This window comes from Phalangium opilio, unplaced genomic scaffold, assembly GCF_054372755.1.
Source record: "Phalangium opilio isolate 3A_F unplaced genomic scaffold, DU_Popi_V2 ptg000113l_1, whole genome shotgun sequence".
NCBI classification, from domain to species: Eukaryota; Metazoa; Arthropoda; class Arachnida; order Opiliones; family Phalangiidae; genus Phalangium; species Phalangium opilio.
Genome location: NW_028324209.1, coordinates 2,968,574 through 2,984,798, shown reverse-complemented (window position 1 = coordinate 2,984,798; position 16,225 = coordinate 2,968,574). Strand labels below are relative to the sequence as shown.

Here is a 16,225-nt window from a genome sequence, read left to right as displayed (position 1 = left end):
TAAGTCGTAAGAATTTTACCTTTTGAATGCATACAACTTGTATGACATGACAACTTTAACTTTTAAATGCATAAAACTTGCAACTCATGAGAATTTAAACTATTGTACCCATAAAACTCGTAACTCATGAGAATTTAAACTATTGTACCCATAAAACTCGTAACTCATGAGAATTTAAACTATTGTACCCATAAAACTCGTAACTCATGAGAATTTAAACTACTGTACCCATAAAATTTGTAAGTCATGACAATTTCAACTTTTGAACGCGTATAACTTTAAAAGGCATCAGCGTTCCAGTCTCCCTTCATTTAATTTTGGAAGGTTAATTTCAACCTATTGAAATATTAAACTGCCTAATTATAACCAATTGCATTTAACCAAGTAATTCCTTCTATAGAAATAAGCAATTACTACTGTATGATTGATAGATATAAATTTTTTCAATCCTTTTAATCTTTAAATTTTTGAAGGAAAAAAAACATTTTGACGGTTTTCAACGCATCTCTTCAAATATCAAAACCTTTTCTCTCTCTTAAATAGTTTTTTTACTAAAATCCATCTTCTAAAAATAATTTCGCTATAGATCAACGATGAGAAGCGATTCGGTTAGAGTGTTATTTTTTGCACAACACCTAAACAACTCGAACAGTTATTTTAAAATACATTTTGAGAATGAAAAGATAAGTAATTTTAATATAGATTCAAATTATTCATGAACTTCAAAAGGTTTAACCAGGGTTCAAACTGATTTTTCATTTCAAAATCTCCTGAATTTCCAGGTTTTCCATAACCAATATTTCCACGTTTAATTGTGGAAAAGTCAAAATGTTGAGTGATTAAAAATGACTAGTATAACATAAAGATGATAAAGTTATAAATAAATCAGTTCACGCTAATGCTTCCATATTAAAATTAAACATGAAATTCCCTGAATTTTAAAATTACGATTTGAAAATTCCTTGACTTCCAATTTGAAATTTCCTGACTTGTACATGGCACCCCTGTTAATCCTAATCCCCCGATGAATTAATAATCAGTAGTTAATTTCCAATTTAAATGACAGGAAATGGTCGCTAATTAATTCTTGTTGATTACAATATCTCAGTCAGAAGAAAAAACACAAAATTGCTAAACTTTGTCGGAAGTAAGCTTACTTCCGCGTGAAGAGATGAGAATAAATTATACCACAAATTGATTATACTTTAAGACACGTAATGGCACCTTCGTATCTTCAACGTTATTAATATTAATTATAAAATATCAGGGGTGTCATCCCTCTTTCGTCAAAGTTTCGTAAAAACAAAACTGAATTCTGACGAAATCTTTAATAGGCGAACATATTTCTTATTATTTTATACCATTCGTTATATAATAAATTAGATATTTGTAAATTTGTTACTTGCACATACATCGGTACTTTCAATATGGAGCAAATTATGTTAACATCTTAGCCCCTGCTTGGGGGGCCAATAATTCAGGAAAGATATGGAATCACTTGGGTAACCGAGATATACCACTAATTTTTAATTAGAAATAATTAAAGTCGGAAGTTTTTGTAGTTTAAATTATGTATTTTTACACTTTTCCTTTGTCTCTAGGCTTATTATTAGTTATTTTTAAAAATTATTTGGATGTTTGCAATGTTTAAAGAATTATTAAATTTATTTATAATAAGTCGGCGTCTTTTTAATCTTGATCCAAATAAAAGAAACAAACAAATAAATAAATAAACGATAAAGACAGCAGAATAGCATAATAAGCTAATACTTTGTTATAGCTAACTAACACAAAATACAGTATGATAATTCGTTACCTAAAACAAATATACCAGTGTAAATAAGTATAAATACTACCAGAAATTCTTGATATAACCCTCCGAAGGAGGGTTATATCATGAATTTCTGATACTACGTATGCATAAATTAATACATTGTCACAGCTTTTCTAAAACATTTCTTAAAGGCCGACTTCCATCGAAAATGGTTCTAGCGAACTGAAAACCGAGTATGGAGCGACCGTGCCGATTTTCGAATTCCCGCTGGGTCAAAAGTTGGAAGGGTTCTAGCTAACTGAAAGCCCTGCAATGTGGTTCTAGCGAACTGAAGATACACAATAGAGAATTTCCTTCAGGAGAAAGCAAAAATTCGAGAGAAAGGATTTCATTTGTTCATCTTCAGTTCGCTAGAACCACATTGCACGGCTTTCAGTTAGCTAGAACCCTTCCAACTTTTGACCCAGCGGGCATGGTCGCTTCATTGTTAGTTTCGGTACTCGGTTTTCAGTTCGCTAGAACCCTTTTCGATGGAAGTCGTCCTTTAACACAAAATACAGTAGGAATAAGATTTCCTGGAAACGCAAATTCATTTCGTACAACTTCAGAGAAAAATTAGATATTTTCAACCCCATTCTCTTCCGTAGGTCTAATATTTCATATTCGACTTCCTAAAAGCAATAAGCACGTATCTAGTACGTTTGTTGAATGAAAAGATACTTGATTACGGGTCTAAAGTGAGTAAGGGAACGAGGGAAGCATTAACTGAAGAGTCAAGTGAACTCAAAAATTAAAAAGAAAAAAAAAAGGGTTCACCACGATTATCCGAATTTCACGAGCTTTAAACAAAAAAAAATGTATTCTAATATTACTTTTCAAAAACGTGACGAAATCTATCTGAAAACAGAAGCTACGCTAAAACCCTCCTCCTCCTCTTAAGCTTAATATTCCATTAATGGTTCGGAAAACTTTTTGGTTACCTCAATTTTGACGTGATTCCTCAAAAATATTAAGTACTGTCCCGAATTTATCTATTCCACCCTTGAATATTACAAGAGTATATATTTCGCAATGTTTCACTCTAAAGTAATAAAAACCCATCTAGAAATTGTTTGATTGCATTTGAAACAATTACGAAGCGTCTTTGCCACATTGCACGGGGTGACCTTTGAACTCAAGCCACCCCCCAAACGGCTTGTACACCCTTTAGGTTTTTAAGGAGGTAAGGTACCCTATAAAAGTCCAATTAAGTTTTCAATTTGTTAAGTGCTAAGTATTTCATCTTGTAGTAAAAAATGCAGTAAATATTATTGGACATATTCAATAAATTCTTACAACTGAGGATAGCAAAAAGAGAATTACAGAATATAAGCGATCGGTAGAGTTTAAAAAAGAAAAAAATCCAAAAATTCGATTCTATTTTTAAAAAAACCATTTTATTATTTTGTATTCAATTCTGTTTAAAAAATTTATACAGAATTATGTAAAAATATTGAAAAATAAATAAATTTTTCAGTTGGCAATAAAAATGAAATTAAAACATTACACCGTCAATTTAAAATTTTACATAATTATAAAAATTAAAACATTACACCATTTAGGACAATATACATAATGAGAGTATGACTAACCAGGCGATAATTACAATTAAGAAGAAAATCGATTAAAATGAGCAAGTATGAACGGGAGATTAAGGAATTAAGAGTTACGAGTTATATATACAAAGGCCCTTAAATCCCATTGAAGCGCTTATCATTAACGTAATTAACTTTAATTGAGCGGTTTATTAATTAAAAAAATATATAGTAGTATCTTATCACCCACCGCGAGTCCCTGAATATCAAAAAAAAATATTATCACTTAGTAATTAAATTTCTCATAGACCTATTCGATTCAGACAAGGGAGCTTCTTCGTTCCCGCCTGTACGTTTACTTGCCTAAGCAACCTGAATGTCCATTAAAAAGTATCCCCGAGATTTTTTCAAATTGGATCAAATTAGACCAATTTGGTATAATTTCACATGTGACGTCACTATAGGTTGGTTTGTCCAATTTAGTAGTACGCTCTAGCGTATGGTGCAACTGCGGCAACGTGCCTTCCATAAACAGTAGGATGCGCAGCGTACACTGGGGCGGGTGCCCGAACTAAAGCCGGGGCAGCCGCTGAGGCGTAAACTGGGGTTCTAACCACAGCTGGGGCGGCGTAAGTCGGTGCGGCGTAGACTGGCTGAGCCACAGCCTTTACTACGGGCGCGCTAGCGTATACTGGAGTGGCTACGGCGGCTTTGACAACGGGAACAGTTTTGACCACTTTAATAGGGGATTCCTCGGCTAGGACAGCGACTGAAGCTGGGTTTTGATTGGCTGTTCCTTGTTCGTTAGTACGAATGGTGGCTCTGAATCCAGCAGCGTCAGCGATGTAATCAACTTGACGGTAAATTCCATCAGGGCTAGTGTAACCGAAGGATCCCTTCTTGTTGTTAAGTTCGTCACCGGTTTCGCTACGGAAAGACGATCCACCATCGTCGGTTTGGAGGTTGTATCCGAAGTCGTAGGGTTGAGGAGCGTGTTGCTTTTATGGGTGAATTTTTAAACGTTGAGGGTTTGATTGGGTGTTTGATGGAAGGGGCTTGTTAGATTTGGAACAATAATGTTGTAAAGGGTTGATATTTCATTTAGATTGGTCCAAGGTCACGTAGGGTCAGTGTCTACGTCCACCATGTACATTAAACTAGCTTTAGACAACATGGTAATACCTGGACCACTTTCCCAGTTGTCTTTATGTGACATAAGTATTCCCTCCTCAACAATTACTGTTCCATAACCCTTAATTCAACTTACCACAACAGGTGTGGCAACTTTAACAGCGGTGGCTACGGGTACAGGTGCGGCCGCAAGTACTGGAGCGGCAGGTGCGGCTTGAAGTACAGGGGCAGCGTACCTAATTATTTCCAAGAAATTAACAAAGCCGCTTCTTCAAACGAAAGCGGGTATGATTCTTACTTGATTCCCACTTGGGGGACCGCGTAAGTTGGTTGGGCATAAACTGGGGCAGGGTGGGCATAAACTGGGGCAGGGTGGGCGTAAGCCGGGGCTAGAGGTTGGGCGTAAACGGGGGCAGGGTGAGCGTAGCCATAGGTAGGGGCTGCTGCGTACCTGACGCCAACGAGCGGTGGTCCTGCTTGGGCAAGGGTGGCCAAGACACAGACGATGAGGCACTGAAGATAATTTTACCCATCAATTTTAAAACTCTACGCTTCATTTAAGACGCGTAGTGCGGTTTTGACCTCGGAATAAATATTTTTACATTTTCGACCCAAAAATCTAAACGCTTTGGGGGATAATTTTTGCTAACAATAAATTTTACACTAGTTATGATTTTGAAGAGATTATTCAACTCGAATTCCATCAATAGAAAGCAACCGTTATGTCAAAATAAAAATTATATAATTTAAGCTTTTCTCACTTTTCAAGTTCGATAACCGTGAATTTTTGCCCGTGGCGACTAAACCATAAACATAGTATTGTAATTCAGAAAGGGTCCCGTTCTCACGGATAAAATATATAAATTTTTCCTCGAAATTAACTTGGTGGAATAATTTACACCTAAACTGAAAGAATTTGTCCGCATAGCTAAAACAAATCTAGAATTTAAAATTATTTATCTCGTGGTATAATTAATTCATCCAATAATATTGAACGTCAACGTATAGATCACACTTAACACTTTTGCCACGTGATAAAATTAGAAATCCATTATATATCTCGGGTGAAGACACATATTTACACTTCAACTATTATTGAAGTTTTAACTAACAGTATCACGTGACCAAAGTATGAAGATCCACACGTTTGAGAATCGTTTCATAAGAACCACGAGAAATTTGGCGCGAATTAACACGCGTTTTTATGAAAATGGCGCAAAATTAAAAGGCATTTCTTTGAAAATGGCGCGAAATTAAAAGGTTTGCTACGAAAAATGTCACGAAATTAACGCGGTTTCTATGGCAATCGAGTCCTTTTCTCCGCCGTTATTAGAGCTTATTCCAAGGCGAAAACCGACTATAGATCTAACCACACTTAAAAGATTAAATCCTCAACATTACCTTGACGAACATTTTGGGATAGTAAGAAAACTTCTTAAGGAATATATGAGAGGATGTTTGGAAGTCTAATGTCACTTTCACTCTGAGTCCAAAATGAGAAAGTCATAGCTTATATACTAATTTCAATTGCCCTCGTTTTCGGGTCTGGGTAACCCCACCCCCCTTGATGGTATAAGATCGGTTTATAGTACCGTAACCCCTTGACTTAACTGTCTCGAGAGAGAGAAGTTTACCGTAATAACGCGGGTAATTTCAACCCTCCCCCGAAAATTAGGGCGCAACATCGTGGGGAAGAAGACGATTAAATTCTCTGTTTTTTTTAAAAACTCGGATACGAGTGGTTATTAAAAGTGTATATAGGATGATAGGAAAAAGGCGCGGCGCCTCCCCGCCAAATTATTTCCAGCTGAGAAACAGTTCTAGATTATTTTTAGTAGGGGTTTATTAGTAATTTAATACACCAAATACGCGCCCGAGTCGACTTAAATTCTAAAATGTATTTATTTAAGCGTGTTACTAATTTTTTTAACGTTATTTTGGTAGGATTTAATAAAAATCTGTGTCGAAATTTGCGTATTTTGATTCTAAATTTAATTTATAATATTTTAGATTTAATCTATTTATTTATAGGGCCTAGGTCAATATTTAAGGAGCTATCTAAATACTCGAGGCCCTGTGCTTATTTTCTTAAGGCAATTTTAGATGAGCCGTATTTATGAACTGTTTCGTTATTTGAACCTGGGTTCTTTAATAACTTAAATTATTAAATAGTACTATGTTGGCTTAAATTATGTAGAAATATCTCAAATAAATTACAAATTGGATTTAACTTTAAAAAGAGGAACTTAATTAAAATAAAACATTGAGCCAGTGAAGCAATTTCGGTGTCTAGTCAAATGTGATATCGATAAAAGAGCTAAATTTTGATAAAGTATACGAAAACTTCGACAAAGTCAAAAATATAGGATATTATAGGACCTTTCATAAAATTATAGGATAATATAGGACAGGTTCAAAAATGTAGGACTTTATGGGAATTATAGGATCGCTGGGCTCCCTGTAGGACGCGTAGAATACGTCATTTTTAAAAGTAATACTTTTATCATAAGTAAGACTATATTCTACCCCGAGTCTTAAGTGTAGTTATAGTTCTTACAAGGAAGGATACATCAATAATATAAGCCTGGAATAACAAATTATAATTTCTGAAATCAAATGAGATCAACGCTCTCCCAGAACGCTTGTGCACAAAAATAAAAATAGCTTGCCTATATAGGCTCCGAGAGAAAGTAAAAATTAGCAAAACGAACTTTATAATCTAAATTCATTATCCATGATTATTCAAATATTATGATAATAGCAACACTTTCGTTTTTAAAATGGTTTTGGAGCAGGTGTTACCAGAAATACATAGACTTCTTCTACTTGTAATCTTTAACATTCCAAGTAAAAGAAAGCTATGTATTCCTTGGGTTATACTATTGTATAAAATCAAGAGTCCGAAAAAAGACCAATTAATACGGGTATTATTTCTAAACAAAAGGTATTCTGTCACATGGAGATTAAACCTTTTGAAAATAATGGTACCGAGATAGACAGGCGTATAAATAAAATTTAGATGGGGGAACCGTGAAAATACGCTTGGTTCTTATCGTAATAAAAATCTAAACCGAATTAAAAATAACGAGTCTCAAATTAGGATGGTTAAACAATTAAATGTTCTTGGATAAGATTAAAGATTAGTTTAATCTCGAAAAGGACGGCCAATTTTTGTCGGGAAATTGAGATGAGATTCCCTATTTACGAACCCCACGTGGAGCCCACAAAAAAACTAAAAGGGAAACTAAAGAAAAATAATTTTCATTTCAATAGCGCGGAAATATGGTACGATTTCCTTGTAAGAAGCTAAATTCTTAAACAAGGTCGCGATACTAAAAGGAGAAACCAGGTAAGGATGCCTAACTAAGACGCTAATTAATTAAAATTAAACATTTACCTTACCCCTCCTCCTCCCTCTAAAATATTTCTTGCGGAATTTCTTGAGAAATGGGAAAATATATTGTGACAAACGTGGAATATTTATAACGGATACAAATAACATATTATTTTCTTAATCGTGCCTTCTAAATGTCTTTCAAAATTAATAATTGATTTTCGTGAACTTATTTGTAACAAAAGAATAGGGTTTATAATACTGTATTATCATTATTTAGCTCAAGATTCGAGAGATCTTAACCTTAATCTCGGAAATAATTAAGTCCTCGATTAACCTAACCTTTTTCGAAGTTTACGAGATTTCAGTTGCGAAATAATAAATATATATATATATACCTTTTATAGCGAAGTTGGGACCAACATACTTGCGAACCCAATAGGGCGATATGAAGTTTTAATTTTTAAATATTCTTAGGACCCTTGATTATTCAATTTAATTAATCCAGGTTAAAATTAAAAATAACGTATTAAACGGGAAATAATTAAAAGTTACAACAAATCTAAAAAAACTATGCCAAATCCATTCTCGAAAATTTCGAAATACACAAAAATCAATCATTACGTAGTCCTAATTTGATTCTTAAGATGACATAACGTCATAGATTCCTTCCGCCTTTCAAACTTTTCAAAATCTTAAATTACCCCAAAAGAAAGAAGAAAGGAAAAGCTTTAATCTAACTTTGATTACCTGTATAACAAAAATATTTGACCCCAGGGGACTACGCCTTGTCTGATTATACTTAGCTTAGAAATTCGGGACAACATCTTCCATAAGATAAAAGAAAACACGTAGCTTCAGTCAAAAGATATCAGAAAACATCATAAAAAATTTCCTCCCCAAAAAAATGTTTTTCAAGTGGCATTTCACTCTTTTAGAAACATTTTTGACATTAAGGAGTGGACTCCCGTGAATCTCGAGTTTCAAATTTTCAATTGTTTTAAAGGCAACGTGTCTACTCCCACTTAACCCCCCCCCCTCCGGAGGGCGAAAATAGCCTCTGCTTTCAAACAATAAGTTTAAATATAGCTCCCTTGTTTTCACTTGAGAAGTTAGGAAAAACTTTTTAAGAAAGAAAAAAACTTTGTAAATTTGTAGCGAAAGTGTTATTTTTGTCTTAAGGCGAAAACGCCCCGAAGCTAGGCCTAACTCTAAAAAAGGCGAAACCAAAATGCGCGCGTTAATTAAATTATGAAATTGAAAGTGTTTCTTCATTAGTCAGGTCTTTTGTTATTGACAGACAGACAGACGTAATTTGCTAATGATGTTTTCTTAAACTAATTACTTGTTTGGAAGGAGGGAAGTATGTTTCTTAATTGATACATCAAGGGGTTTGTTTTTTCCTGGTGATTCAAGCCCCAGTGCCCCCGTTTCCCTTAAATTTGAGTATGAGAAAAATTTCCCCCAACAAGTTTCAAGCCAGAGATATTTTCACATTAACGTTACTTTTTTAATCTTTTTGATTCCACCATCAGATGGTTACAAAAAATTGGTTTGGTTTTACCATACAGAATTTGATTTCAACAATTCATGGTTTACAATATAGGCTTAATTATTGCTCGAAATTATAGTATTTTGGAAGGAGGAGGGTTGTACGACTAGATTACGGAATAAAAACCTAATTAATGTAACAAATTATGTCTTAAAAGTTTGGTAAAAGCCTTAAAATTAATTATTTAATTGTGGCGTATTGGCATAGACAACTATTACAATTTCTTTTTCAACTTGCCAAGGCCCATTATGATGACAAATAGGCTTAGCAACGCTTTAATCTTTACAACTGTGCTGGTGTCAGTATAAGTTGTTCAACTTAATTTTCCACTTACCACCACGATTTGGACTACGAATTTACGTTACGGTTTCCCTTCCCAATTAACAATTAAAATCATAATTAACGTAATTAAGGCGGGAGTCAAATGACTCTACAACCCCCAAATCCAAATAAGGCCAATTTGTATGACCAAGGCTTACCGCGTAAACACTTTTAATCAGACTACTAAATTACTACACTTAAATATCAAGTATCGCGCTTATATTAAGTTAAATTAACTTACCATTAGTATTATTTTCGCTGTTGGGGTAATTGGTAATCATAATTAAGGGTAACACTGAAATCGCGTCGTAAAATTACACAGTTGACCAAAAGCGGAGTGGAGCGCGAACTATTAAAAATGGCAGACCACTGGTATGTGACGTCAGGCCTAAAATATAACCACGCAGGCGCAATTGGTCAATTAAACCCTGCCCTCTGTCTATAGGCTTAAATAAAAATTTCCCGCGATTTTCAAACGATGATTATACAAGTGTTTTAGGTTTTCACATTAGGCTATGATAAAAATTATATCAAAAATGTTTCCGACTTCTCCTTCCTGTATTATATATTTAAAGAAATTTGTAAAAATACAATACAAAATTGGCATCCGATTATGTTTTAATGTTTAAGAGACTGTGCTGAGCGGAAAATGGATAGTGGGTGGTCTTGGTTGAAGTGTGCCTAAAATCTAATAAGGAACTAATAATTAATTCCTCAGAATCTATTTTGAACTAAAATTAATTATTACGAAGAAAGATAGAACTTTTTCTGGGAATTCATATTTACACAAACTAAAGGACAAAAAAAGTTATCAGCCAGCGGTAGGTACTAAAGAAATAAATACAAAGCTGACAAATAGCTCTTTTTTTTTTCTCCAAATCGGAAATCCCGACAATTTTGCTGAACCTATTAAATTTAAAACACTTATTACGTTAATCGTTTTTCTTGTCGGTTGGTTTTGAAACTCCATTAGAAATAGCAGCCATTTGTTCATTTTGGACCTCTGATGTTTGGGGAACATCCTCTTCCCCCTCTTTTTCTCCGCTGTATCCAAATTCATTGACTCTTTTAAGATCAACTCTATAGATCCAGCGTTGGTACAGGAATATTAAGAAGATAATGTCTAAAAGATTAATGATTAAACGATGATAATAATGAATTAATTATTTCCAGAGGCAAAAGAAAGAAGATTTAGAATATAGTTACCATCTCTAAAGCAACCGAGACGATACATGGTTGGCATTTTAATGACAAAGGCAAATATATCATCAATGAAAGTGTTGAGAAACTTATACGTTAACATTCTCCATGGCAAATGAGCGACAGATTTCAATTTATAATTAATAAATAATTGAGGCGTCATCATAATAAAACCTTTGGAAATAAAATATGGCCAAGGCTTAAGGAAACTTTCCACGTTTAAATTTAGGGAGGGTGAAGTGGAAAATCAAGTGATTTTTTTATCGATTCTTCTACCAATCTTAAGAGCAGTCTGCATAGTGAAACATTCAGGAAATAGCAACTCCGAATGATTTTAAAATTCAAATTAGGTTCCGATTTTAAGGATAATTTTAAATAAGGACCTCCGACCAATCGCGTAACGCCCTGCCTTTCTGTTAACAAAATTCTCGTGGCACGCATGTTCCGTGTAGAATGAAATTTATCACGAGACTTGATAAAATTAGGCGCGCGTCATGACAATCGTGGCGCGAGACATGGAGCGTGCCACGAGAAATTTGTTAACAAAAAGGCAGGGCGTTACGCGATTGGTCAGAGGTCCTTGTTTAAAATTATCCTTAAAATCTGAACCTAATTTGAATTTTAAAATCATTCGGAGACTGTGTTTCCTGGATGTTTCACTATGCAGACTGGTCTTATAATTAGTAGAAGAATCAATAAAAAAATCACTTCACCCTCCCTTTAAGTTTTCAATATTTGATGAAAAAAAGGAGTTCTTACCAAAAGTAAGAAGGAACCCGTATAACATAGACAAAACAAAGGAATACCAGCCCTTATGTTCGTGATAGATCATGGAATAGATAGCGTAGGCTACCAATAGAGGATATAAAACCCAAGAAAGGTACCTAAAGGCCATCTAGAGAGAAGAATGGAATCCCCAAATCAAATCAATCCACCAAAAAATAAATAAATACCCATAAATTAACGAGATCTTACCATGTCATATTGTTTAGTTGGTGAATCGACGTAAGAGCTCTTTTCAGAGAATCTAACTTTGGGAATAAGTCCAAATATTTTATCTTCCCGATCAATTTGAATGTTGAGAACTTTATGAATCTTCCAAAACTCAATTAGCAAACCAACAAAGACGGATATCCGAACCATCATGTTTGTATCATTATCCAAAATGTACAGAAGAACGATTAAGGACTGGAAAACATTGAAGAAAACTGAACGAACTGAAAGGCCTTCCAGTGATTTGCGATTTTTCCAAAATTGAATATCTGTTATTTAAAGATGAATTAATTTTTATAATTAATCCATCCCCGATTTAATGGCATCTTATTACGACTATCTTACCATTCTTGAAGGCCAGAAACTCAAAGACACTATGGACAATGGATATAACAAATGTTAAGCCTAATAAGTAGGGTGATGTTTCGAGTAAGGCTTCTTTTAGAGAGTCTTGTTCATCATCAGATTCCTGCATTAAATCTTGTCCTAAAAACGATGTCCATCTGGCTCTCATGGCCTGAGCCGAATATAATTGCCAACGGAATAAGGAAAGAGGTTGGAAAGTTAAACTAATTGGCAAAGTTCTGTAAATAAAATTAAATAAATAAATTAAAAAGTTCCAGAATTGATTGATAAGAGGAAAATGCCGTCACATTACTTTGTTGTTGTATTAATTGGAGTATAATCTCTCAAAAGATTCCAATAATCATTAAAGTAGACTATGGGAAAGTATTTCCCAGTTGTTGGTTCAAATTCAATGTCTAAAAAATTCAAATTATCAATTTTATTATCTATATTCATCAGTGGTGTGCGAGTCCCGTTTTTTCGGTTTCGAGCCGAGTCCGAGTATCAAAATTAATTTCTTATCGAGTATCGAGTTGAGTATCTATCAAAAATACTTTCAAGTATCGAGTATTTAGATAGGTCAATTTTGGTTCTTTCGAGTAATTATCGAGTCTCAAATATTGACTTGTCAAGTAGTAGTTTTGTAAATTTCGTGAAAATAACGAAGATGTTCAATTATCTAACATCTAACTAGTTCAGAAAGATTGTTAGTGATCAATTAAACACTAACGAGTACTCGCACACCCCTGATATTCATTGATTTGGTTGTAATTTTCTTACATTCATCTAAAGGTGGAGGTACGTGACCTCTGGTCCAAGGTGTGTGGTCATCAACAATGTTTATTGTTAAATTTGGATGCCAATGAGACAGAATCTCAACAGATTTCATTTTATCTTGCAATTTCTAAAAGAGAAAATTTAAAATAAACCCGTTTGAAATGTTTATAAGGGTTTAAAATTAAAATTACAGCAATATCTTCAGCCGAAGCGGATGTTTCTCCAGTTAACAGGTTGTGTGTTTTGGTAAAATGTCTCTTCTTAAACCGATTTAAGCCTAACCAATTAAAAGAGTGTTAGTTTATCAATGAAAAGACATAATAATTAAGAGAAATGTATTACGTTTATATTTGTGAACAGTGTGGGTGTAAGAATATCTTCCCTTATCTAAAGGATTAGGTGACATTCCACTTTTCACAAAAAAAACATGACCCCAAAGACTTCCATTGTTTTGTACATTCTATTATTATTAACAAGCCAGGGTTAGATCTATTTTTATCTCAAATGATGAATATTTGTAAAACAGTTTTTACCAGTGGGATATCAATAGTCGTATCGAGAGTATAACTGCTATCTCCATTAGGTCCCCCGTACCAATCTCCGTAAACTACATTAGGGATATGCCAGACCAAGTTTTTCTGATCAAAGTCAACTGAAAGTTCATCTTCAGATAGGTAGAAATATACATCCTATAACGCGTAAACAAATAAATAACTTTCACTTAAATGTTGTTGGGGGGGGGTAAAATTTTGTTTCAATAGCAAACCATAATAGTTCCATTGTTATAGATATTAGCAGAGCCTTTAACAGCAACAGCTGGTTGTCCACTAGCGTTTTGGGTCGCTTGATTGTTACTTGATGATTTTGAGAAGAAACTGCTTATGAAGTAAATGATCACCGCTCTCACCATTAAACCTTTAGCAATGCCAAAGTAAGAGGTTTGCGCGGGTTGAGGCTGTTGCACTTGCGGAGCCTATATAGAAATACAGTTTTAACCGTTGACAACACGTACATTAATTCCTCACTGATGGAGAAATGTTTCAAATGTCGCGAAGTAGGCCATGGGAACTTGGGAAAAAGTTGGAATTGTGAATTCATGCCAAAAAAAAAAGGCTAAGGCTTACCTCTCCATTGGCGTTTTCTTGGGAGATAACTTCCTCGGAATTATTCGCCGCTACCAGATCAGTGCTCATTTCGTTAGAATCACTCGACATTATTAAAGTTTAGTATTTTAATTAAATTTTTAATATTCTCAATAAAGTTTTAATACCACTCGAACCACGACGCCATTGGTACGAGACCGAACTAGTGTGATGAAAGAAAGCCGAAAGGAAAAGCTTGCGCAATGCTCCGGAAACCTTCGATTTCCGTGGCAGTTTCATCCAATCACGTGGCTTCACGTGCTTGTTGCCCCTGATAGTTGTCTTCCGGGTAAGGCGCGTAATCCGTCCGATTGGGGGGGGGGGTGCCAAATTATGCAAATTTCGCCTACTGTGACACCGTCTGTCGTCTGTCCCGAGATATTTATTTGATGTCGCCGTAATAATTTGACCAAAAATGATGATGTAAACAAAGTCTCTCTAAAGAATTTTTCACTTAAAATTAAAATGTGGTTCTTGTACTTGTTGAGCTGGCTTAGTACCGTAATACAATTAGGATTTATAGTCCTATCAGTTGGTAATAAGAAAATACACTTATTTTAATCACAAAGGCTTAATGATCAACAAGATTACAATAAAACTATTTAATTTTCAGCTGCTGGGCTTTATTACGTAGCTGAATTAGTCGAAGAATACACAGTTCTAACAGGAAAAATAGTCAAGATATTAATATTTGTACGTTTTAATGGTGGAGAAAATGTGTTAAGTATAACACCAAAGCTAATCAACATCTTATCATTGCCAATAGATCAATATTGGGTTATACACTGGACTTCTCATTTTTGAGGATCTGCCGTTAACTTTATTAATTTGCGGTTTCATTAGCCAAGGTCTTCATTTACTTTTGCTACGCACATTTCCCTTTTTTATTGTCACATCATTGCCATTTATTGGAGCTCTCAGTAAGCGTTTTTATTTAAATCAACCTTCGTTAAAGATTAATTTTACATCTATTCTTTTAGTATTCGTTTTTGTCAACCACTATCTAGCCTTTAGCTACTTTTCGTCAGTGTATTATCCATTCTCGGAGATATTAGCGTATTTTACTTTATGCTTGTGGATTGTACCTTTCTCATTCTTCATCTCTCTCAGTGCTAATGAAAATGTACTTCCTACATTTTCAGAGAATAGGCCTTTAATATCGGGTACATTTAAACAAAATGATACTTTCTAACGCTAACATTAATGAAAATACCTTAATTTCAGATGACAATGATGTTGTAACTAATTATTTCTCTAGAAAGGGAAAGAAACGTTACGGCTTACTATCCTTTTTCAATTTTGCCAAAGAAAGCATATTGCCACAGAGATTAAAAAAATCTTTTTAAATTAAATTAATTTAATTTAATTAATTATTCTTGAACTTGAAACCGTAAAGATTACAATAATAATAATAATAATAACCTTCCTTTGATGATGATGATAAGTTGGTGATTAAATGAACTCGAGTGATTAATTATCACTTATTGCAGCTAGTCATCCAAGTTTGCCGCTGGCTGAATCAATTCTAGAGTAGATGTTAAAAAAAATAATAGAATAATTTCAACCCTCAAAATGGCGTCATTCTGTAATACCCTTAACATTGAGTTGAGAAAATTACCACTAGAGTGGCCTTTGCGTTAACCTGCCTATTGGGTGAACGGGGGACACTTTTAAAACAACGGGACAGACAGACAGCCACCAAACGATGGTGTCGCCATCTAGAAAACGAACTTGAATTTCGGCCATTTACATGTATTCTTGAAATTCGTCAAATTTCCCGCCTTTTCGTTTAGTTCCCTTTTTTGCACCGGGATGGCGCCACAAGCGCGTGATAAAGTTCATTTGGTCTATATCCTTGTGGATGAAAGGCCACTAGTGGTAATTTTCTCAACTCAATGACCTGGCCTTAATCAGTAATTGATGAAGCGGGAGACAAAAATGACAGCTATTTTGGGCAGAAATTAATCTTACCTGTATCTTGAATAGCGTTGAAATAATTTAATATTTAAAAGGATTGTGAAATGTTTTTGCCTGAGAAATAAAATTTCAAAATTGAGTGCCGAGATTTTTTTTTCAAACAAT

The 16,225-nt window shown here is 34.4% G+C and overlaps 3 protein-coding genes across 4 annotated transcripts; 1 reads left to right on the top strand and 2 right to left on the bottom strand.

The window, feature by feature from the left end:
* Positions 1–3,302: 3,302 nt before the first annotated feature.
* LOC149623325 (uncharacterized) lies at positions 3,303–6,362 on the bottom strand. Its single transcript, XM_089852426.1, has 4 exons — positions 5,881–6,362; positions 4,778–4,992; positions 4,616–4,715; positions 3,303–4,346 (listed from the first exon to the last, which is right to left on the bottom strand). The coding sequence occupies exons 1-4, from the start codon at positions 5,890–5,892 to the stop codon at positions 3,828–3,830; spliced, it is 846 nt and encodes a 281-aa protein (XP_089708552.1). The 5' UTR covers positions 5,893–6,362; the 3' UTR covers positions 3,303–3,827.
* A 2,939-nt stretch (positions 6,363–9,301) lies between these two features.
* Positions 9,302–14,347, bottom strand: LOC149623324 (putative lipid scramblase CLPTM1). 2 transcript variants are annotated; one of them, XM_089853084.1, is made up of 12 exons: positions 14,126–14,345; positions 13,768–13,974; positions 13,535–13,690; positions 13,344–13,461; positions 13,193–13,278; positions 13,005–13,128; positions 12,538–12,640; positions 12,225–12,463; positions 11,862–12,148; positions 11,646–11,781; positions 10,893–11,060; positions 9,302–10,809 (listed from the first exon to the last, which is right to left on the bottom strand). In XM_089853084.1, exons 1-12 carry the CDS (start codon positions 14,213–14,215, stop codon positions 10,619–10,621), a joined length of 1,905 nt encoding a protein of 634 aa, XP_089709210.1. In that variant the 5' UTR covers positions 14,216–14,345; the 3' UTR covers positions 9,302–10,618. The 2 variants fall into 2 exon arrangements, with proteins under 2 accessions (XP_089709210.1, XP_089709211.1); XM_089853085.1 differs by lacking the exons at positions 9,302–10,809; positions 11,646–11,781 and having other exon boundaries at positions 10,907–11,060; positions 14,126–14,347.
* A 123-nt stretch (positions 14,348–14,470) lies between these two features.
* On the top strand, positions 14,471–16,199 carry LOC149623323 (protein TEX261). The gene is made up of 5 exons (XM_089853114.1): positions 14,471–14,678; positions 14,757–14,836; positions 14,910–15,063; positions 15,124–15,306; positions 15,368–16,199. The coding sequence occupies exons 1-5, from the start codon at positions 14,609–14,611 to the stop codon at positions 15,487–15,489; spliced, it is 609 nt and encodes a 202-aa protein (XP_089709240.1). The 5' UTR covers positions 14,471–14,608; the 3' UTR covers positions 15,490–16,199.
* The last annotated feature ends 26 nt before the right edge of the window (positions 16,200–16,225 follow it).